General features: G+C 53.3%; 1 protein-coding gene across 17 annotated transcripts in view; it reads right to left on the bottom strand.

Annotated features, from left to right (window-relative positions):
• Nucleotides 1–7335: 7335 nt before the first annotated feature.
• WDR25 (WD repeat domain 25) overlaps nucleotides 7336–22995 on the bottom strand; it is a 141325-nt gene continuing 125665 nt past the window's right edge. For 8 of the 17 annotated variants that reach the window (XM_045452097.1, XM_045452101.1, XM_045452103.1 and 5 more), the window contains 4 exons: nucleotides 22409–22486; nucleotides 11132–11302; nucleotides 8475–8615; nucleotides 7336–7828 (listed from right to left, as the gene is read on the bottom strand). In XM_045452097.1, coding sequence (XP_045308053.1) covers nucleotides 7607–7828; nucleotides 8475–8615; nucleotides 11132–11302; nucleotides 22409–22486 — 612 coding nt within the window. In that variant the 3' untranslated portion in view covers nucleotides 7336–7606. Of the gene's footprint in view, nucleotides 7829–8474; nucleotides 9291–11131; nucleotides 11303–22408; nucleotides 22487–22995 lie in introns of those variants that run through there. The other 9 variants (XM_045452105.1, XM_045452104.1, XM_045452106.1 and 6 more) reach the window with 3 other exon arrangements.

The following is a 22995-nucleotide window of genomic DNA, read 5'->3' as shown; positions in this document are numbered from 1 at the left end:
CGTGGCTTCAGGTGGTTTATTCTCCTGCTGCCTTTTTTTAAAAAAAAATTTTTTTTTTCAACGTTTATTTATTTTTGGGACAGAGAGAGACAGAGCATGAACGGGGGAGGGGCAGAGAGAGAGGGAGACACAGAATCGGAAACAGGCTCCAGGCTCTGAGCCATCAGCCCAGAGCCCGACGCGGGGCTCGAACTCACGGACCGCGAGATCGTGACCTGGCTGAAGTCGGACGCTTAACCGACTGCGCCACCCAGGCGCCCCTCTCCTGCTGCCTTTTGACCGCAGGGACGCCTGGCCCTGGGTGCCCCCTGCCTTGTCCCCACCCGCCCCAGAGTCCTGTGCAGCAGCTGGGCGCTCCCACTGTCTCAGCCCGCTGGGCGCTCTTATGGCCCTTTCTCGGACGTCCCTGTCCACTCTCTCACATATTTCTGCCCCCTTGTCCTTTCTTGCGTCTCAGGCTTGGCTTCTGCCGGGAGCTTCCTGCCTGGGGACTTCCCTTGGCACAGCTCTGCGAGGGACAGGATCGCTCGCTCTTTTCTCTGTTTTGCCCCATTTTGAAGGGTGTTCTCACAGGGGAGGGAGGTAGCCGGGGTCTCTTTTCCCAGATGTGGTGATGGAGATGCCTTGCCCCCGGCCTCCTGTGGGTGTGGGTGTGGGTGTGGGGACGCCCGTCAGCCGGTCCGCCCGTGGGGAGCTGCACATTGACGGTACTCCGTCCTCCTGCTCTCTGGCCGCTTAAGATCTTCCCTTTGGTTTCCTGCAGCTCCCCCCGAGGTGTATCTGGTCGCGGATTTACCCTTCTTGGGAATTCACCTGGAGTCTTGTATCCGTGGGATGGTTCTGGAAAATTCTCAACTTTTGTGTAAATTTTGTTTCCTCGCTCTTCCGGCGACTGCCTTAGACCCCTGGAAGTCCCTCTCACTGCACGCTTCATGCGTGCTGCCCTCTCTCCTGTGGGTCCTGCTTCTGGGCCCCCCCCCACCCCACCCCGAGCTCAGCCTGCAGGGCTTGTGTTCCATTTCACTGACTTCTCTCTGCTTCGTCTGTGTGGCCGCCAAACACAGCCACTGAGTTTTGAGTGTTTGTCCTTTAATTTTTCTATTCCTAGATGTTCTGTTTGCTTGTTTTACAAATCGACAATAGTTTCCTATTCCCTGGAGAGTATTTTCCAGCTCGCCTTTTATTTCCTTAAACATGTGGGCATCGCTGGTTCAGACTGGGTCTGGCACTCCGTCCTGTGTTTTCTCTCGATTCCTGCCCTTGCTGCCTCATTTCCTCACAAGCCTGGTGACCTCAGATGCACGCTCCTCGACGTCCTTGAGAATCTACTTGTGGGGTTCTGCAAGGCCTAGGGTGCAGGCCGCTCCTCACGGGGCTTTATGTCTGCCTTTTCCAAGGGCAGGGGCCCTTCCCCTGGAGACCGGCCGGGTCCGGGTGCAGGCTTTGAAGTTCCCTGGCTCACCCAGCTCCGTGTAAATCGGGGGTGGGTCTGCCTCTTGCCAGGCGACCCCAGGAGCGTGGGCATCAACGGTGGCTCCCAGCATCCCTGCATTTGACCTGCCTCTGCGGGAGAGCCCAGGGCCAGCCCAACTGTCCTCCCCAGGAGATGTGCCCCAAGAAGCAGTCTCCTCGAGCTGGGGAGCCTGTGAGAGGCTCAGGAGTCAGCTCCCCTCTGGGGCCCGGTTTCCTTGTGCGCAGATAGGAGATGACCCTGAACGGGCTGGGGGCAACAGGGAGGGTGCAGGGAGAAACACGAGGCCCCTGGCACCCAGCGGCCACTCAGGGGTGTTCCCAGAGGGGATCCCGAGCCTGGTCGGCCCCCATGCCTCTTTCTCGCCTCGGTATTCCCACCTCTAAGTGCTACGAGCCCGCCTGGCTCCAGCTCCTCAGGGTCTTGGCCCTGGTATCAGGGCTGGGGATCCCTGGGCCAAGGGCCTTCTCAGAGTCGGTGCTTTGGCCCCCACACCGTCACCTCGGAGCCCGCAGCCCCCTGTAGGCGGCCTCCAGATCTCACAGAGCTGTCCTGCCATGGCCTCCAAAGCCAGCCACAGCCAGGGCTCCAAGGAGGCCTTGTTCCCAGAGGGCCCTGCTCAGGGCTGGGTGAGGACAGTGACTTCTTTGGCCTCAGACCCAGGAAGCCTACAGGGGTAGGCTGACCAGGCCACACAGAGTGGGGGTGGGGTATCTAGAACTCCATCACATGACTCAGCAGCAGGGTCAGGCTGACACCATGGGGCCAGCATGGGATGCTATGTAAAGTAGTCCCAAACCACTTTTGTGGGGCTGAGGTGGGAAAACTTGGTTTCCCTCCAAGTCCCCCCAGATCAAAACCAGCTCATCAGGACGCTGGGACTTACCACTGGCTCTGGCCAGTGACTCTCTCAGAACCCGCTGGGTGGGGACTTGGTGCTTCCCTCCTCCTCCTGATGATGGGGCCAGCCGGCCAGCCCTGTGATGGCCACAGGGACCTTGCTCTGCCCACAGGGGTCAGAGGCTGAGGGGGAGGCAGATGGCATGACACTGGGCTCAAGGCTTCAAGAGCACAGGGCCATCCAGAGAGGCGAAGGTCCCTACAGCTCTGGAAGGAAGCAAGCAAGCAGTCAGGAGGAGGCTCATGCTGGGTGCTGAAGGATGAATAGGAGTTCATCAGGCATTTCAGGCAAAGGGAACAGACTTGTGATAGCTGGGGGGTTCCAGAAACGGCTCAGTGCCTCCATGCACCTCCCTGAGGGCTCAGCCTGGGGACCACCAGTTTCCCTCCAGATGTCCTCGGACAGATGTTCTGCTAGATGGGGACTTCCGGGCTGTGATGTGGCCTCGCCCTCTACTTCCTTAGTCCCATGTACCCAGGCAGCCAGCCAGGCCACGGTGTGGGGCTCCGTCCTCCACCAGTCACCCTCCCCCTCCACTCGGAATCCCAACCCATCCTCAGCGAGGCCCCCACCTGTGCACCCACCACCCTCCTACCAATCCCAGCACACTGCTCCACCTGTAACCAGGGCAGCACAGGGCGGGGGCTCTGCCACTCGCTGGCCATGTGCCCTTGGGCCACTTTCCCCTTCTGGCGCCTAGGGACACTGATGAGACTCCCAGGGGTCCTCGTGACAGTTGGCTGTCCCCGTGCACAGGGAGGCACAGGCTAAGCTGGCGGTGGGCTCCACGAGAGGGACAGGGCACAGACTTCAGACTGTCCTCTGAGCGTCAGTTTTCTCAGCCGTACAGCAGGGTCGGGCCACCTGGCGGGGGGGGGGGGGCTTGGAGCGACCACTCCACTGGACAAAGTCACGGCCACGCCTGGCAGCACACTCAGCCACGGGCTGGCACCCCAAGATGAAACCGTTCTCCCACGGAGGCTTCAGATCTGCAGCTCAGATTTGTAGGTGAGGGTTAAGGTAGGCACGGAGCCCGGGAAGGTGGGTGGAGGGACAGCCCACACTGCTTTCTCATTCCCGCTCCACATTTTCTAAATTTAGCCGCTCCCTTATTTTAAAGTTGCAAGTGATGAACTCCCCAACACCTTGCACAGGATCAGAGTGAGCCTTTAAGGGTGCGCTTTGGAAGAAAGCATTAGGAAAAAGACAGATGAAGGCACGAGTACACTTGCCATTGTTCCCCATAAAAGAACCCACAAAAGGGAGGGGCTGGCAGCCAGCTGGCACCCCCAGGGTGCGCAGTGGAGGAATCGGGTCCACAGAGGAGAGCACCAAGAAACAGCCCTCGTGGGGAGCCCTGGATGAGCCCCTGCTCCAGGGGGATCAGAGCTTCGGCTGGCTCAAGGTGAGCAGCATAGAAAAGAAACCGACTTCTCAGACAGAGACGCGGGTGGTGTTTGCCCCAAGGGAAGTTGAGAGGGCAGTGATCTACAAGCCCTTTCCTCTGCATTTTCTCCCCTGCTTGTTCCTACAGGCCCACTTTACAGATGAGGAAACTGAGGCTCAGAGAAGCAGAGCGCCTACCAACATCCCAAGCAGAAGAGTGATGGGCTTGGGGCCCGAGTCGGTCTCCCGGCCCTAAACCCCACGGGGCTGTGGGCAGCCAGGGTGTGTGCTCAGCACACGAGAGGGGCCGGGCAGCTGCTGGACAGAGAGGTCATCCTATGGCCACACCAGCACTCACACCAAAGCCTGATTTAATATAGTCTGTAAACAACGCTCACATTTAAAAAGTGGTACAGGTGCCTGGATAGCTCAGTTAAGCGTCCCACTCTTGGTTTCGGCTCAGGTCATGATCTCTTCGTCATGAGTTCAAGCCCTGCGTCAGGTTCTGTGCTGGTATCGTGGAGCCTGCTTGGGATTCTCTTCCTTCTTCTCTCTGCCCCTCCCCCGCTCTCTCTCTCTCTCTCTCTCTCTGTCTCAACATAAACAAACATCAAAAAAAAAAAAAAAAAAAAAAAAAAAAAAACAGTGGTAGTAACATATCCCAGTGGGGAAAGCAATCAGAAAACTATGTGCTGAATTTCTCACTCAGAAGATACTCCACACAAGGAAGGCAGAGAAGCGCCCAGTTCAGGCTGCGCTGGGAAGCAGGACATCTGGGCTCCAGGATCCGGGGCTGGACCGTGGGCAGTGGGGGTGGCACAGGCAGAGGAGAGGCGCTCTGGCAAAGCCAGGCCCCGCCCCTGCACCGCAGACAAGTATAGCCTTGCCTCGTGGCCTGCGTCCGGATTCATTCACACACCACTCGTTCATTTGACAGGTGCATGCGGAGGACGGCCTGTTCAGGCTGGATCTGGGGAGACACACCCTTAGGAACTCGCCGGTAGTGGTCCCGCCACTCTCCCCTCCAGCCCGTAATGAGAGCTACGCCTGGCCAAGGACCCCTGGTCCCGGTGGGCATGTGACAGCCAACCAGAGTCCTTCCCTAACCCTTGTCAAGTGGGAACAGAGGCAGGAGGCAGCCTCTTGCTGGGGGCTTCTGTGAGGAGAGGGAACCGGGCCCAGGCCGAGGCCCAGAGGGCTGGACCCAGCAGTCCTTGGCCTGCCGTGACGAGGTCTGAGAATGGGGCCAAACTGCACCCTCTGGTCTAAACTGGCTCCACTCCTGCGTCAAGTGGTGGACGGATGCTAATATCAATATTATTACTGATACTAAGACTCCCTGCTGCCATTTCCCGAGTGCCTCCTGCATACAGGCCCCGCCAAGAGCTATCCAGACCCGGCCTCATTAATCCTCACAAGCTGGGTACTACCAATTCTCATTTCATAGAAGGGGAAACTGAGGCACCGGGCGGCTCAGCACTTTCTGCAGCCACACAATGGAAGGCGATGGCAGGGTTTAAGTCTACATCCGTCTGACCCCAAAGCCTGTGTCCTGCCAACAGGCCACACCTGCAGTCATTCATAGAATGCCCACTGTGGACCGGGGCCAGGTGCGCAGCAGGGAGCAGGCAGCGAACCCCGTGAAGTTTACATTCCACTGCACATACCCGTGTTGTGGGGAAGGGGGGACGACAGCAGACAGAGCTAAGCACTCTGGGGAAAGGACCAAGAATGACTGGAGCATGTTAGACACAGAGATCAGGGGAGGCTCCCCGAAGGCCCACAGCAGGAGAAAGGCAGGGATCCGGGGGGGCGGCGGGGGGGGGGCGGCGCTGGGGGAAGTAGTGACCCAGCAGAGGGGACAGCGGGAGCAAAGGTCCTGAGGCGCCATGCCATGAGAGCACAGCGGAGGGAGTCATTAGCCCATCAGCGATGAGAGTGATACGGGAAGGCTTCATTTCACAGACAAAGTGACCCGAGGGCAGGCTTCGAAGATCACTGGGCTTCCCACACTGAGCAGGGGAACTTATTTAGAGGGTGGGCGGTGAGAAAGAGGAGGGGCGAGAGGCTCAGGGGGGCAGCCACAGGAGGGGTGAGGGAGGACCGTCTATCACCTGCACAAGATCTGAATGGACATAAGATCAGCCTCCACTCCCCCCCACTGCTCTGCTCAGGCCAGGGACAGTACCCCACAGGGGGTTCCACTCCTGCAGGGGACAGGCCCTCTGAGCATGGGCTGTGATTATCTTTCTTTTCACCAGATCAGCCATTCCTGAGCCTAAAAAGAGAAGGCACTTCCAACCTGAGCCTGGGAGCAGTCAGTCACTGGGACCCTGCGTCCTGCATGAGCTCGGGGGTTCACTTCTTCACCACCCTGAAAGATCGTGAGCTCCCCAGCTCCTGCCCCACTCTCAGCCCCAGCCTTCCCTGAATCCCAGCTCAGGCACAACAGGGGCTGTATCCGCTCAACACCCACTGCCTGCCGGGGGCTCGGCACTGAACGCGGCGCGGGGCAGTGGGGGCAGGGAGAAGGCTAGAAAAGGAGTCGGACCTCAGGATCAGACCTACCTCAGGGCCTCTGCACTGTCCTTCCCTCCGCCTGGAAGGCCCGATTCATGGACCCCTGAGCAAGTTAGACACCTGAAATAAACCTATTTATGCACCAGCCCTCTGCAAGCTCCAGATGCCCTTCCCAATCTGCCCAGTCCCCTTCCAGGGAATGGAACCCCCGGTGTACGGATACCCACCGCGGACGTGACCTCCTTGGAGCCACACAGCAAGCCTGCAGGCTGGGTGTTGTGACGCCACTTTACAATGGGGAGACTGAGGCTCAGAGAGGAGAGATGACTCCCGAAGCGTCAGCTACACCGGTGGCAAAGCCGGCCTAGAAGCCGGGTGCCGGAGAGGCAAAGCTGGGCACCCATGCTTCCTACTCCCTTAGCTCCCCGCCACGGGGCTCGTCCTCAGGGCCTCTGCCCTTCCTCACTGACTCCTCTGCTGGGGATGCCCTCCTCACCGGCTCACAGTCTGCCCCTGCCGGCAAGCCTTCTGAGGCACGGGGACACCCCTGCCCCTGCCCTTGCCCCGAGGTGATATCTGCCGGTTCCCATCGTCACCCTCGGTGGATCCTGGGGGCTCTTGGAGTGGCCTGTGGGATTTGGTGCTAGGGCTCCCCTACCTGCCTAGACCCCCAGGGCGCTGGCTCTTCCTGCCAGCCTGACCCTGCAGGGCTCCTCAGGAACCTCCCTCCTTCCCTGGAGCAGTATACACCCCCTCCAGGCAGTGGGAGTCTGTGGGCCATGCTTGGGGTGGGGGTGGGGGGGGCCTGGGCCCCATGGCACTGATGAGGACTGTCGTGCCCCAGCACGGAGTTCCTGAGGGCAGGCCTGAGACCCGGAGCCCCCCGTGGCCCCCCACGGCCCCTGGCCCCCAGGGACTCCGTGGTCAGGATCAGCAGAGGGGGGCGGCTGCCCTATCTCAAGCTCCCCCTGGTCTCTGTCTCAAGCCCCAGAGGGCCTGGGAGTGGAAAGGTGCCACGAAGCTGCCCGTACATATCTGTCACTGAAATACCCTAAGAAACAGCAAACCACTCATGTTTATTGAGCATCAGCAGCCACCCGCCAGGTGCTTTCACCTAATGCAGTTCTCACAACCCTGAGGCAAACAGATCTCTGTCCCCATCTTACAGATGAGGAAACTGAGGCTCAGAGGGGGGTGGAGGCCCCTTCTACCCAGCTCCGATCACAGAGGTGACCTCACTGGTTACTCACACCACCCCACCCCCCGCCCCGGGGACGAATGGGAGCCTGGGGCCTGGCCGGTATCCAGAAGGCTCTGCTCCAGGAGGCTCAGTGCCAGATCTTAATGTCGCCCTCCCAGGAGCAGGTGGCGAGGACAGAGGGCAGCACAGGGTGGAAGGTGGTCCCGACGCAGGCCTGCGCGTGCCCTTGCAGCGTGCGCGCCCGGCTGGCAGTACGGAAGCTGTACAGCAGGACTCGGCCGTCGGCACTGCCCGTCACCAGCAGGTCACCGTCTGGGGAGCACTCGCAGCCCACTGAGTAGCCTTCTACCTGCAGAAGGCAACACGGGGTGAGCGGGCCACACGGCAGCTGCTCCGCCAGGCAGCCCGTGAGGCGGGGGGGGGGGGGGGGGGGGGCGCCGTGCCCACTCCGCGGAGGAGCGGCCTGAGGCTCGGAGCAGGGCACCCAGCATCCCCAAGGCCAAGGCCCGAGCTCCTGCCAGAAGGCCGGCGTCCCAGCGTGGATCTGGTCTCACGGAGTTTAGTGGAACGCAGCTAGAACAGCTTCAGCATAGCTGACGGTGCCTGGCCTCGCCAACAGCCACCAGGTCCCCGGCCCCTTCCGCCCCAGTGAGGCAGGCCTCAGTGGAGAAAGGGGACAGATGCAGAAAAGGTCCCCTCCCCTGTTCTGTCCTGTGCTCCCTCCCTCACCCCCATGACATGCCCCCATTGAGCCCACAAGTCGGGGAAAATCTTTCCTGCCCAGCCCCTGGGGACCGGGGGCAGGGCCAGATGTGGCCCAGGGCCTTTGGGGACCACCAGGCCACGTGGCACATGGGCACCTGCGAAACGGAAAACAGAATCCTCCCAGAAAGAAGGTCTGTGCACTCCGGGGCCCCAAGTCCACCGCTGCTGTCGTCTGGAGGAGGCTCTGGGGCCGGTGCTCCGTTTTGACCCGGGGCAGAGGAACAGAGTACCTTGTGCCCTTCGTAGCGCCGCCTTCTGCTCATCCGGTAGGGCCACACGGCGGAAAAGAGGGCCAGGTAGTTGCCGTTGGTCTGTGCCAGGAACACGGGCTCCCGCGGATGCGAGGCGAGGCTGGGGCAGGTGTATCTCTCCTGAAAGACGTGAGGCCACAGGGAGGCAGGAAAAAGGCCCCAGCTGGGCCTTTTGCCTGTGCCAGACACGTCACCCAGCGCCCTGCTCCTGGAGCCTTGGGCCCCACCCCCAGGCCTGGCCTTAGAGGTCTGCACGGCTTTCCTGCAGCTGCTTAACAAGATGCCACAAACTTGGTGGCTTAAACCTACACACATTTATTCTCTTAGAGTCCAGGAGGTGAGGCGTCTGCCATGGGTCTCCCTGGGCTAACATCAAGGTGTCAGCAGAGCCGTGTTCCTTCTGGAGGCTCTGGGGGGGAAATCTGTTTTCCTGCCCTTACTGGCACCCCTTGGTTCACGGCCCTAGTGGTGGACGGAAAAATGACCCCCACACTCCCATCCACGTAACGGATTCCCGGGACCGGTGAATGTCACCTTATATGGCAAAAGGGCGGAGGGGGTGTCTTTGCGGATATAATTAAGTCAAGCATCTTGAGGTGGGGATGTCGTCCTCTATTACCGCCCTAAGTGCACTCACATGTGTCCTTGTAAAGGGAGGTGGCCGATCACACTCACAGTGGCAGGGGTCTGAAGAGGCCAGCGTGAGGAAGAGGGGGCAGACTCCCCCCGAGCCTCCAGAAGCAGTGCGCCCTGACAAAACCTCGATTTCAGCCCAGGGAGAACGATCACAGACATCTGGCCTCCAGGACGGAGAGAGAGAACGTGTTCGTTTTGAAGCCAGCGACCGCGGTACTTTGCCACGCAGCGCCAGGAAAGAAGTCCGCACGCCCGCCCGCCCCGCCCCACCTCCACGGTGAGCTCTCGGGGAAGCCCCAGCCCGGCCCAGGCACCCGCCCCCCCCCCACCCTCCCGCGGCCCACACGCACAGTAGCTGGGAAGGTGGACGGCCGGGGAGAAGACAAAGGCGTGAGCGAAGTGTTCAAAGCACGAGGCAAGGAGCCGTCACTGTCTGACGGGCTGCATCACATGGAAGCGCCCCTAGCAACTCCCTTCTCCACGGCATCCGGCCTTTGCTTTATTCCAAGTGTTGTCCTGAGGCCACACTGTCTACAGGAGCCCACCTCAGAGAGCAAAGCGGGGGCAGCTGGAACACAGCTGCACACTCTGTGTCCCTCAGAGGCTCCGAGGCCATGCTGACCGGGGAACAAGTGCCATGGCATGCTCTGCGAGCACAGCACCTGCTCCCCACGCAGAAAGTGAGTGGGTGCGGTCTGTAGGAGGGTCAGCGGCCTGCCATGCGGCACTCGCATCCACCTCCCCTGGGTGCCTGTTCCGCACGGGCTGTTGGACGCGGAAGGCCACGCAGCCCCCTCCCGGAGCTGGTGCTTCTCCCCGGGTTGCACCAGGACCCTGCAGTGAAGGTCTGGAGGCTAGTGTGCGCAGGGTCACTTAGAACCCTCCGAGAAGAGGAAATGCGGGGATGGGGGGAAGGTACGTATGTACGCCTAATACATAGTTTTTAATTTGGCGGGGGGAGCACCGAAGAGATTAGCTATGGCTTGTTTGAAGTCTTAAAAGGTGATGGTGATCGTAATGGCGATGATGGTGGTGATGGTGGTGGTGATGATGATGATGATGGAGGTGATGAATGTGATGGTGATGAGGGTGGTGATGGTGACGGTGATGATGATGATGGTGGTGATGATGATGACGGTAATGGTGGTGATGGTGACAGTGATGGTGGGGATGATGGTGGTGGTGATGATGATGATGGTGGTGGTGATGAATGTGATGGTGATGAGGGTGGTGATGGTGACGGTGATGATGATGATGGTGGTGATGATGATGACGGTAATGGTGGTGATGGTGACAGTGATGGTGGGGATGATGGTGGTGGTGATGAGGGTGGTGATGGCGATGGTGACGATGTTAATGACGATGGTGGTGATGGTGACAATAGGTAACGCGTTTATGGAGCGCCTCCTGGGTCTGGCACTGTGCTAGATCCTTTATAAGCGTTATTTCCTTCAATTCTCAAAACCACTCTATGAGGTAAATATATTCTCATCCTCAATTTCCTAAGAGGAAAACAAGAATCACAAAGGCTAAATAATGGGCCCAGGGTCCCCAGCTTGTGAGTGGTGAATCCAGGACTTTAACACCAGATCTAACCTCAGGTCGCGGCTTGAACTTCCAAGTCACAGTTCCTGCCAAAAGCACTGAACAAAGGTGGGGCGGAAACCCGTGTGGGCTGGATGGGGTGGTGGAGGGAAGGCAGGAGTGCGTGGGCTGTGTGGCTGTCCTCCATCGATCCGGACGGGGGGCCCCTCCACACCCTTCCCCTGTGGGGTGGCCATGCCGGGCAAGGGACACATAGGAGAAGTATGGAGGTGCTGTTTTCTGCACTTGTCTACCCCCACCCCAGGGATTTCAGGCACCTGGACGATCTCTAAAGAGCCTGCCTGCTGAACCATCTCCCACAGGAAGTGATCTGGGATCCCAGACAGCCTAGGGCTACTTAGATACAGCCTACAGCTGAAGCAAACTGAAAAGCAATGCCACATAAGGTTTCTCACGTGGAAAATCTGGTTGGAGATTTTGGCAGAGCTCCGGAAATCCCAGGCAATAATGGTGCGGTCAGCAGAGTCCCGGCTCGAAGCGTCCGTGCTGCTCAGAAACTCAGAGCCTTCCTGGAGGAAGAGGATGTCCAAGGTCTGCTGGATGGTTGCCTTGTAGCTTCTCACCACCTGCAAGAGATGGCATCTGTCATGCTGTGGGCCCCACGAGTACAGGGCGGGCACCCACGGGGAGGGCCACGAAAAGCCCAGGCAGCAGATGGGGTTTAGCGAGGGCCGTGCCAGGCTGCTAGGAGATACCTCCCGCAGCCTGGCTTCGTGGCCCCTCCCCACAGACGGTCCTCCCTGTCACGTGCCTGCCCCACATCTATTGGCGCATGGCCACCATCCATGAGCTACCCAGGGAGGCATGATGACCTCTCAGACCACACCAGTCCCGGAGACGGCAGCTAGTGCCTGACCAAGTGAGCTCAGGGAAGGGCCCATCACCCAAGGGCACCTAAAGGGCATCAATGATGCCCACTGATACCAGGCCACATGTTACGAGAGTGTCTTGCTTCTTCTTCTCCTTCTTTTTCTTTTTTTTTAATGTTTATTTATTTTTGAGACAGAGAAAGACAGAGCATGAGTCAGGGAGGGGCCGAGAGAGAGAGAGAGGGAGACACAGAAGCAGGCTCCAGGCTTTGAGCTGTCAGCACAGAGCCCGACGCGGGACTCAAACCCCCATGAATGGTGAGATCATGACCTGAGTGGAAGTTGGACGCTTAACTGACTGAGCCAACTAGGAGCCTAGCAACTGAGGGTCTTGCTTCTAAAGACGTCACATAATTCACAGCCCACAAAACCACAGCCTATTCTCTCTGGAGTAGTAACTGTATTGCAAAAAGCCAGAGCTCTTGGAGACCGTAAGGCGGAACCACAGTACATGTATTAGCTTTAAAGACACTTTTTACTTCCTAGCATCATGGCCAATAGTTCATAGCCTCCTGTCTTGTAAACTAATGCGATTGAGTACCCAGCGGTTCTGTTTTCCCCAGAGCATTTGATCACACTCACTTTCCATTCTAAAGCAACTGGTTCGGGGCGGGGCAGGTCCCAGTATCGGGACTAACAAGTGTCTCCACTTAACAAACTCACAGACCTCACGACTTTCAATTGCAATACTCAGCAAGAGGCCAGTACAACGCGGCCTCAGGCCTTCCTGGCCGGCCTGTTTACCAGCTACCTGGGCGCCACCATGTGGCCACAGCATACACACGGTTCTCTGGTCCCTCTGCCTGCTGTCTGTGAAATAAGAAGTCTTGACAATTTTTTCTTTAAAGTGGAGTTTACCACCTTCAAAGTTTTATCGTCCTCTTTCAAATGTACATAAGTCAAATGCATGTCACGTGTAGCATTCTATAAAGTCAACTTAGTTCTGAGACCCATTCTCCAGATGAGGAACACTGAGGCTCAGAGATGCAGGGATTTGCTCCAAGTCCCACCGTCAGGGAGGCGGGCTTCTCCCTGTCCCTGCTGCTTCCCTTGGGCCCACAATCCAATCTCCTACTGGCCACTTCTTACCTCCATAAATTAGGGGACAGCTTCCTGGGGGAGGGGAGGGACAAATGGCTGTTCTCTGAGCTTCTTCAGAAGCAACTCCCAGGTAAGGCGACCGCAGGGTAAGCCCCTTGAAGCCCGCAAAGTGGTACGGACACAGAAAAGAGAAGGCGGCCCTGCAGACCTTTGGACACAAGGCAGAAAGGCAGCCCGTGGCCACTCCCCAGCCCTGAGCCTCCCAGAGAGGAGGGAGTCTCCTTGCCCCTAGCCAGAGGGGCTCAGCAGGGGTGCTGCCAGAGGCTCCTCCGCCCAGTCTGAGGCTGGGGCCCGGGGAGGGGGCCCGCGTGCCCTCCAAGTCTCCAGTATCCAATCGTGTCAGTCTGCACAGCATCCGGACTCACAACAGCACCACCCCAAGGCCACGTTTGGAATCCACTTTGGTGGGGAAGAGAGGGGAGGGGAGGGAGTGGTGCCCCATAATCACAGCTCTGGAGCCGTCTCTTCACCAGCTCCTCCCACCCCAGTGCCATGACAGTCACCCCTCACTTCGACACCCTCCCCACCAGCCACCCCAGGCCTCTATCTGCCTAGGCCGCATCAGTCCTCAACGCCCTCCTTCCCCTTTTCCCAAAGCCCTCTCCATCCCCACCATTCGGGGGAGGAGCAGGGAATCCAGAGATGGCCGGGGCAGTAAATGCCAAGAGAAGAGTATGTCTGGCCCGACTTATGTCCCTGGAAGTGGCCCGTGCACTGGGCAGCCTGTCCTCTCTGGGGGCACGGAGTGGCCCACACAGAATGGCCACCAGAGAGCACCCACAGACGCTGGGCGGTTCCCAGCTCCGGGGCAGGGCCGTGAGCTCCTGCGGGCGGTTCTGGCCTTCTCACTGCAGCCCCCCTCCAGCCACTGCACGGTGACCCCCACAGGGGCTCAGGAAACACACTGACCCAGGCAAGGACGGAGGAAAGAGAGGGCTCTCCCTGAGTGCCCAGGAAGCGGCACTGGCCCGGGGTTCCACATAAATTACCTCATGAGGACAGCCAGAGGGTGACATGAAGGCCCGGGAGGAGCAAGGTGCTGGCCCTCGGCTTGTGCGTGCCACACCTGCCTCCCAAGACAAACTTTCCAGAAGAACGGAAACCACTGTTCTGCACATTTCCTGAGAATGGATGGAAACGGCCCAATTCATCAGGGCGCCATAAAACTGAATGGCCGGGAAACAAGCCGTGTGACGGGCGATCCCTGCCAATAACGCTGCTGTAAGTAGAAGGCTGACCTTTGAAGTGATCGCTGCCGAACATGATTTACTCGCCTTCACAACTGCTCCTGCCCCGGCAAAGAGCAGAGAAACCATCTGTGTGTCTAGCTGGTGGGTTTTATGGCGACCTTAATTACACTGACAGCTGGTACATCCCATCCCAGGGGCATGGGACGGTGCCACGCAGCCCTCACCGGCAGGATCCGGAAGGGAGCCTCGCTTGGACTCTTCTGGCAACCGGGGGCCTCTGTCAGGTAAGCAGATACTGGGCTGGCTCTGGGGCAAGTGGCAGACGTGATCCACACCATGGCAGATTCAGGCAAGATGAAAATCACCGGACATCCCTGAAATCCCACGACTGCCTGGTCCTCCGGACAGACCTGGGAAACTCTGGGCTGACTCTGGCTCATCCAAAGCACAGATTTCCCTTCCTCGTGTCCCTGCCACTTCCCAAGTATGTGGGGTTGGGGCGCCGGCTAGGCTCGGGTCCTGGCCTTTTGGTCGTCACCACGGGAGGCCTGGACTACAGGGGCGAACCTCTGCCTCTGAGCGCTGCTGGACCTCAGAGCGACGGAAGACTGGGGTGTACTGGCCCCCTGACCCCACCCACCACTCCCCTGCACCCTAACCTGAGGAAACGCAAGGGGAGACACTGCTCTGGCTCCTGCGGGACGCCGTGCTCCCTCAGCCACCCGCCTGCCCCACAGGAACGTGTATCTGTGACACTGGGTTGCCTTTGGGCAGTGCGGGGTCTGTGGGCTGCGGACATTACTCAGGTGTGTTGGATTAACCACCGGATTTGTGAACAAAAGGAAAGTTTGCAAAGTAGGCACACTGAGGTCTCCGGCTCCCAGCAATATCCCGGCACTTGGGGCGGAGCCAGCACACGTGAGGCCGCCGCCACGGGCCCCGTCAGGCACCATTCACAGGGTCCGCCTGTGGCCCTGGACATGGGAGACGAAGGAGACCTGACTCCCTGGGAACTCTGAGACGGTGGTGGGGGTGGGAGGCAGAAGCAGAGCTCTGTGCTCAATGCCGCATCACCGCTGGCCCCGTGGAGGCCGACAGAGGCCTCCATCCCCAGTGAGAGGGCCCCAGGTCCCCGGCGGCCACCTCGGTGTCCAGCCCGATGGCCTGTTGCTGACTCTGAGGTCCCGGGCAAACCCCACCCCTCTGCTTCAGCCTCCACACCTGTAAGTGGGGGACAACCGGGCCGCAGCCTGGGAGCAAACAAAAGCCGTGACTGTGCCCGGCTCAGGGGCCAATGCGCACCAGAAGCTCACAAACCATCTCTTCCAGAGCCTCACAAACCTTCTCCTCCAGGGCCGGCTAGAACCGGAGTCCCAGCATGGAGCTCTGGGTCCTTGCTTAAGTCCCTTCTCCCCACAGTTCCATTCCTTCTCCCCGAAAATAAACATCCGGGTCTCTGCAAATGCTAAGAGGTCAGGAGTCTCTGCATGAAGGCAAGCTGGAGAGGTGAGCAAAGGGCCTGTTTCTATAGCTTAAATTCACACAAGTAGCCAATCACAAGGCACAGTGTGCACCAAAAGTACTCTGCTGATAAATTCAGGAAGGACCAGAAATCTACATTTTAAAAAAATAGAAAAGAAGACATGATTAAGTTTTTCTATTCCCCCCGGGGCTGAGGGAATCGCTCCCAGTCATGACTCTGAGGCCAGAAGCAATGAGAAAAACATGGGTTAACCTGGCTACATGAAAATCATCATAATAATTTTAAGAACTATTGTACGGCATGAAAAGCAAATAAATAAAAAAGTAAAAAAGAGGGGCGCCTGGGTGGCGCAGTCGGTTAAGCGTCCAACTTCAGCCAGGTCACGATCTCGCGGTCCGTGAGTTCGAGCCCCGCGTCAGGCTCTGGGCTGATGGCTCAGAGCCTGGAGCCTGTTTCCGATTCTGTGTCTCCCTCTCTCTCTGCCCCTCCCCCGTTCATGCTCTGTCTCTCTCTGTCCCAAAAATAAATAAACGTTGAAAAAAAAAAAAAAAAGTAAAAAAGACAATCAGGAGGAAAATTTGCAACTTGTCTCAGAGGCAAAGGTTACTATCCCTAATACACAGGTTCTCAAAACAGATGAGAAAGACCCAGCACATCTACAAAAAAAGGCAAGAAAAGTGAACAGAGGATTCATATAAAAGGAAACGCAATTGGTCCTTTGATCTTGCTCATAATGAGACATGCAAATTCAAATCACACAGAGATACCATTTCTTACCTATCAAATCACCAAAGTCCCAGTTTGACAACACACTCCATTAGGTGGCTGTGGGGCATGAGCTAACTGCACACACTGCTGACAGAAACACAAAACGCTACAATCCCTGCGGAGAGAACTGGGGCAACGTCGAGCAAAATAACATATGCCTTGTTTCTCAGCAATGTGCATGACCCAGCAAAGCAACTTGTAGGAACGGTCCCAAAGGTACACTGGCAAAACCCCACAACGGTGTAAGTACGCCGCCGCTGAAAGCAGCAATACTTCTACAAACGACGCAAATGTACGTCCACAAAGGATCAGCTGAGTAACCCTTGGCGCATCCACACTCCAGAATGCCGCGGGCTGGAGACAGTGCAGCCTGTCCACCTGCCTAGCTACGGGGCGGCCTCCAAGGCATACTGCCTGGTGCGAAGGGCAGGTGGTGGAAAACACACGTGTAAGTCAGTGGAAGAGGCGATGGGAACGTGTGTGTGTGTGTGTGTGTGTGTTTACATCCATTAAAAACGGCAGGAAGAAAAACCAGGAACTAAATAAATGAATGAACAGAGGAAGAGAACAGAATAGCGGAGACAGGAGTAGAGGTGGAACTCTTAGGGCGTCTGTAAAGGGCCAGACGGTAACTATTCTGCAGTCTGGGGCCACATACAGTCACGGCTACATTCCCTTCCGTGTGCGTGTGCGTGTGTGCATGTGCACCCACATGTGTATGTTACAGCCATCTCAGAGCACAGAAATGGTTCTCAGCTCCAGGACCGTATAAAAATGGCAGCAGGCCAGACCAGGCCCACCAGCTTTCCAATCCCTTCTTTAGAGCCATGTATATATTTTATAAAATTATGCGACAAAATTAACTGAAAGCAGTCTCTAAAATGTGAAAGCAAAATTAAGCTGATAAAACTAACCGTGTATTGAGCTGGTAGCTTAACCACGTAAATCGGATTTATTTTAGGAAACATTAAAAGCATAGTCATTTAATGGCACATCCTTAGATGACTATACATTCTGAACGGAAAATCAGTAATTTAGACATACACTAGACATACATTATGGACAAAAAGAACCATAAGAAATATTAAACTGCCTTCAGTCACTGCACAGCTAGCATTGACATGTACCAAAAAAATTGTGCAAATGCAGACAGAAATAAAAATTTCCAGTGTAAAAAAGAGAAAATATATAAAACCAAAGAAATTAAAGAAAAATTCTATAATCCTAAATTTGAATTAGGAAAATCAGTGTACACAATGATATATTTTTTTCTTTTTTTCCCTTTTCTTTCTTTCTTAAGATTTTGTTTACGTAATCTGTACACCCAACATGGCGTTTGAACTCACAACCCTAAGATTAAGACTCGCACGCTCTACCAACTGAGCCAGCCAGGTGCCCCTGATGTACTTTTTCTTAGTAACAGAAACATCTCCTAGCTCTGTCCATAGAAAGGGCCTAGAAACAAGGAGCAACCACATCACTCAGATTATGGTCTTCAAACCCAGATAAGCAAAAGTGACGCGGATGACAGATGTCGGCACCACACCGGTGCCTATAACGGACGAAAGAGTGATCACGGTTAGTAGAGACGTGGAGGACGTCGGCCTGAAAGACACAATGTCTGACATGAAAACTACATTAGATGGTGTTAATAGCAAATGAGACACTGCAAAACCATTAGTGAACTAGAAGACATAACAACTGAAATCATTCAAAATATACCAGTGAGAAAAACAGACCGGATTTAAAGATGAAATCTAGTTTTAACCCAAAACGGAGTAAGCCCATGATGGCCTCTTACTCTCGCCCGCCAATTATAACTAAAAGCTCCGGACAAAATTCAAGAAGCAACTACCTGAAGGCTTTCAAGAGTAAATAACAGCAAGAGGGCCGGGGAGGGAAATAAATAAGGTCCTAGGTTTGTGGGGCGTAGGGATGGGGGTGGCTCGTTTGCGGTCTCTTAACTCCTGACTTTGACTAGTGGACTTACTGAAAAAAACGTAACTACGTGGTGGGCACAAACAGCAAAAACTCCGATATTAATCTGTCGTTCTGGCCAAAGGAACAAGAAAATGGGTCCTGGGAGGCCAGAGAATACGGGGGACATTTTCCAATGTGTCTGTTTGCTCTCCTGCGCTGACCCGATGCCAGCCCAACAGCAGTTCTGCCGTGCACTGGGGGTGCGGTTCAAGTACCTAAAACCTAGAGAGCAAGCATCTGAATAGAAGAGCTGGGGAAAAGGGCCTTTATTATGAAAACGGTAAGGAAGATCCACATTTCTTTTTTCCTCTATCTTCTCTGGGTACTTCGTCTTGAAAGGGATCCCCGTTACAGATACTGTGACAAGACAGAAGACTAAGTCTGAGACAAAGTCATTTCTCTGGGCAGAAGGACCAGGAAAGGAGGACCCAGGAAGCCATGTCGTGTGGGAGAAATTCCAAGAGGACAGAGCTGAGAATCCTCTAGTTCTTTGTGTGAACTGACATGCACCCCGGGACAATCCCTAAGCAATACATTCATGGAGTCCAATCACAGAAGCACAGCCGAAGCTCTGGGAAGCAGAATACCATATACCCACTGCCCAAGTCTGAAACCAACCCCTCAGTGGCCCCGCATCACAAAGAGTTTGAATACTGCAAAGAAAATAGAACCACCGCCCGACAAAAGGGAGAAGGAACCTGCAAACTGAATCTAACAGGCTTGGTTGCCTGTTAAGACAAATTGCTATTCTCATAGGCCTGTAATAGGGTCCAGGATCTTCTAATATTGAAAATGTGTGGGATATATTCCAAAATTACTTGACATATAAAGAACAAGGAAAATGTAAATAGTAAGCACGACAAAAGAGAAATGATAGACATCGGCCCTGAAGTGACCTAGATGTTGGAATCATCAGATATAATTAACGCCTATTATAATAATCCTCAATGACATAAACACAAACACTCTTGAAATGAATGGATAGATGGTGGCAACAGAGAATAGAAACTACATATTGTTTTAAATAGAAATTTTAGAACTGGAAAAAAAAAAACAACAAAGAATAAACTGAATAACAAAACAGGAGTGAGAAAGACTCTGTGAACTCGAAGACAGATCAACAGAAATGATACGATCCAAAGAAAAAATTTATAGACCCTTAGGGACCTATCAAAGCCTAAGTATTTTTGTCACGGGAGTTCCTAAAGGAGAGGGGAAAGACAGCAGGACAGAGAAAATATATATACTTGTTGACTGAGAGTGCCCAAATTTGGTAAACGGCATGAACTTAGAGTCAAGAGGCTCCACAAGCCACAGAGGAGATAAAATCAAGGAAAATCAAGCCCCACACATCACAATCAAACTGCTGCAAAGTTCAAAGGACAAACCTTGAAACCCCCAGGGGAGAAAAATGAAGCATCACAGGGACAGCAGTCTGTGTCTGTTCTGACAGACTTCTGGTCAGAAACTATGGAGGCCAGAAGACCGTGGGCGCAGTGAAACCACTGACAAGGAGAGTCGGCCCAGGCTGTTACAGACACAGAAATATCCTCAGAAATGAAGGTGGGATGGAGACCTTCCCAGGGGAGGAAAAACCAAGTCGATCTATCATCAGCAGACCTGCTCTAGGTACAACAAATGCTAAAGGCAGTTTTTAGGCTAAAGAGTAATAATAGCAGAGGAAAAGTCAGAACTCCAGGCATGAAGGAAGAAACGGCATATGATTGGGTAAATACAAAACACCATTTTTCTCCAATTAAGTTCCTTGGAATATGCGTGACCGTTGAAAACAAAAATTGTTAAGTCCTTAAGGCAAGAAGAAAATTACACTGACTGGAATCCACATAAAAGATTGAAAAGCAATGGCAATAATAACTATGTGGGGGAAATAGGACATACTTTTCTATTGTTAACGTATTTTCAAAATAATTTGCTGTTTCCAACAAAAATAATAACAGTGTGTTGTGGGGACTGTAATTTATGTACAAAGAAAATGTCTGCCAACAATAGCACAAAGATTAAGAAGGGACAAACTGGAAATCTGCATATTGTGAAATGCTTATACAATATAAAAAGAGATTCAATACTTGACCACAGGCTGATAAGACAAAGATGTAGACTATAAACTCTAAGCAACCACTAAAAATAAACCACGACACAAATCCAAAGACTAAAAAAGCCAAAAAAACAGCAGCGCCTGGGTGACTCGGTCAGTTAGGTGTCTGACTCTTGATTTCGGTTCAGGTCATGATCTCATGGTTTGTGAGTTCAAGCCCTGCATCCGGCTTTGTGCTGACAGCGTGGAGCCTGCTTGGGATTCTCTCTCTCCCTCTCTCTCTGCCCCTCCCCCCCCCAAAAAGTAAAATAAAATAATAATTTTTTTTAAATAAAAAGGCAACAAAACACATAAGATGAAATTAACACTAAATGAATCCAAGGGAAAAGAGGGGGGTTAAAACAAAAACAAAAAAAGGAGAAAAGAGAATAGATGTAACAAAGAAAAACAATGGCAAGATGGCAAATTTAAACCCAACCATACCAATGATCGCATTTAATTAAAATAGGATAAATACACCAGTTCGAAGGAAAAGATTATTATACAGAATTAAACTAAAACATCAAGATCCAACCAAAGTGCTGCCTATAAGAAACACATTTAAAAATTTTTTTATTACATTTCTTTGAGAGGTAGAGAGAGACAGAACATGAGTGGGGGAGGGGCAGAGAGAGAGGGAGACACAGAATCGGAAGCAGGCTCCAGGCTCCCAGCTGTCAGCCCAGAACCCCACGCGGGGCTCGAACCCATGAACCGTGAAATCATGACCTGAGCCGAAGTCGGACACTCAACCTACTGAGTCACCCAGGCACCCCAAGAAACACATTTTAAATATAAAGACACACATAGGTTAAAAGTAGAAAACATGGAAAAAGATGTATCATGTAGCAGTAATCAAAGTAAACCAGGAAAGCCTAGGTTAATGACAGAGTAGACTTCAGAATAAAGAATATTACCAGGGATAAAGAGAGTCTTTTCATAATGATTAAAAAGTCAATTCATCAGGAAAACATAACAATCCTCAACAGTTATTCACCTAATAACAGAGCCTCAAAATAAATGAGGGAAAACAAATAGCACTTAAAAAGGGAACTAAGACAGGGCGCCTGGGTGGCTCAGATGGTTAAGCGTCTGACTTCGGCTCAGGTCATGATCTCACAGTTCGTGGGTTTGAGCCCCACGTCAGGCTCTGTGCTGACAGCTCGGAGCTCGGAGCCTAGAGGCTGCTCTGGATTTCGTCTCTCTCTCTCTGCCCCTCCCCCACTCACGCTCTGTCTCTCTCAAAAATAAACATTAAGAAAAAAATTTTTTTTAAACAAGGGAAATAAGACAAATTCACTCCTCTAGTCACAAATTTCAACCAGCTGCTCTTAACTAAGGGAACAAATGGACAGAAATATCAGAAAGGATATAGAAGCCTTGAATAGCACTATTTACCAACTCAGTCTAATTGAGATGTATAGAACATTACTCCCAACAACAGCAGAATAAACATTCTTTTCAATTACACACAGAACATTTACCAAGATAGACCACATTCTAGGACGTCAAACAAGTCTCAATAAACTTAAAAGGATTCAAACATACGATGTATGTTCTGTGCCACAACAGAGCTAAATGAAAAATCAATAAGAGATATCTGGAAAACTCCCAAGTATGTCGCATCTGAATAGCACACTCCTATGTGATCCGTGGACCAAGCAGACATAAAAAAGGTAATCAGCAAGTATTTCTAACTGAATAAAAATGAAAACACAATACAGCAACAGTTGTCTAATGTGGCTGCAAAGCCCAGAGGGAACTTAACAGCCCCCCCCCCCCACCCGCCCCCGCCCTTGCCGGAGGTTTTTCTTTCCAGAGTTTCAGCCACCCATGGTCGACCACGCTCTGGAGGCAAACGATCCTCCTTCTGACGAACTGTCAGAAGGTCGGCAGTGGCCTCTTCCCACAACACCGTGTGCACATCACTCACTTTGCTTCATCTCATGGCACAGGCATTTTACCATCTCCCATTGTCACAAGAAAAAGGCTAGGTACAGGAGAAGAAGATATTTTGAGAAGGACTACGTTCATGTAACTCACTCTACTGTTACATTACATCGTTATAATTGTTCTATTTTATTAGTAGTTACTGTTGTCCATCTACTACTGTGCCTAATTTATAAGTGAAACCTTATCATAGGCATGGAAATACAGTATGTACTATATACAGAGTTCAGTACTACCTGTGGTTTCAGGCATCTGCTGGGGGTCTTGGAACGTACCCCCTGTGGACAAGGGGGGACTCCTTTAGCACTGAACATCTGTGTTAGAGAAAAAATAAAAGTCTCAACTTCCACGTTAAGAAGCTAGAAAAAGAAGATAAAACTCAAGCCAAGGTTTAAGCAGTAGGAAGTAATTAAGATAAAAGAAATCATTGTTTTTTTTTAAAGGAAAAAAGAAACAGAGAAAAAAATCAATGAAACAAAAATCTGGTACTTTGAAAAGCTCAACAAAATTAATAAGCCTCCAGATAGCTGATCAGAGGGAATGAGAAAAAACACAATTACCAATATCAGGAATGAGAGAACTGAGGTAACGTCACTGCACATTATATATAATAACATAAGTATGATGAAAAAATTTATGCCAAAAAATTAGATAACCTCGGTGAAAGAAAAAATCTTCTTGAAGGCCACAAACTACCGAAGGTCACTCAGAGAAGAAGAACACTTGGAATAACCCTATATTTATTAGACAAATCTTATTTGAGGTTTAAATCTTCTCCAAAAGAAAATTTCAGTCTCAGACGACTTCACTAGTCAATTCCAGC

This window comes from Leopardus geoffroyi, chromosome B3 (assembly GCF_018350155.1).
Source record: "Leopardus geoffroyi isolate Oge1 chromosome B3, O.geoffroyi_Oge1_pat1.0, whole genome shotgun sequence".
In the NCBI taxonomy this organism is placed as follows: Eukaryota; Metazoa; Chordata; class Mammalia; order Carnivora; family Felidae; genus Leopardus; species Leopardus geoffroyi.
This window is presented reverse-complemented; position numbering and strand designations above follow the sequence as displayed.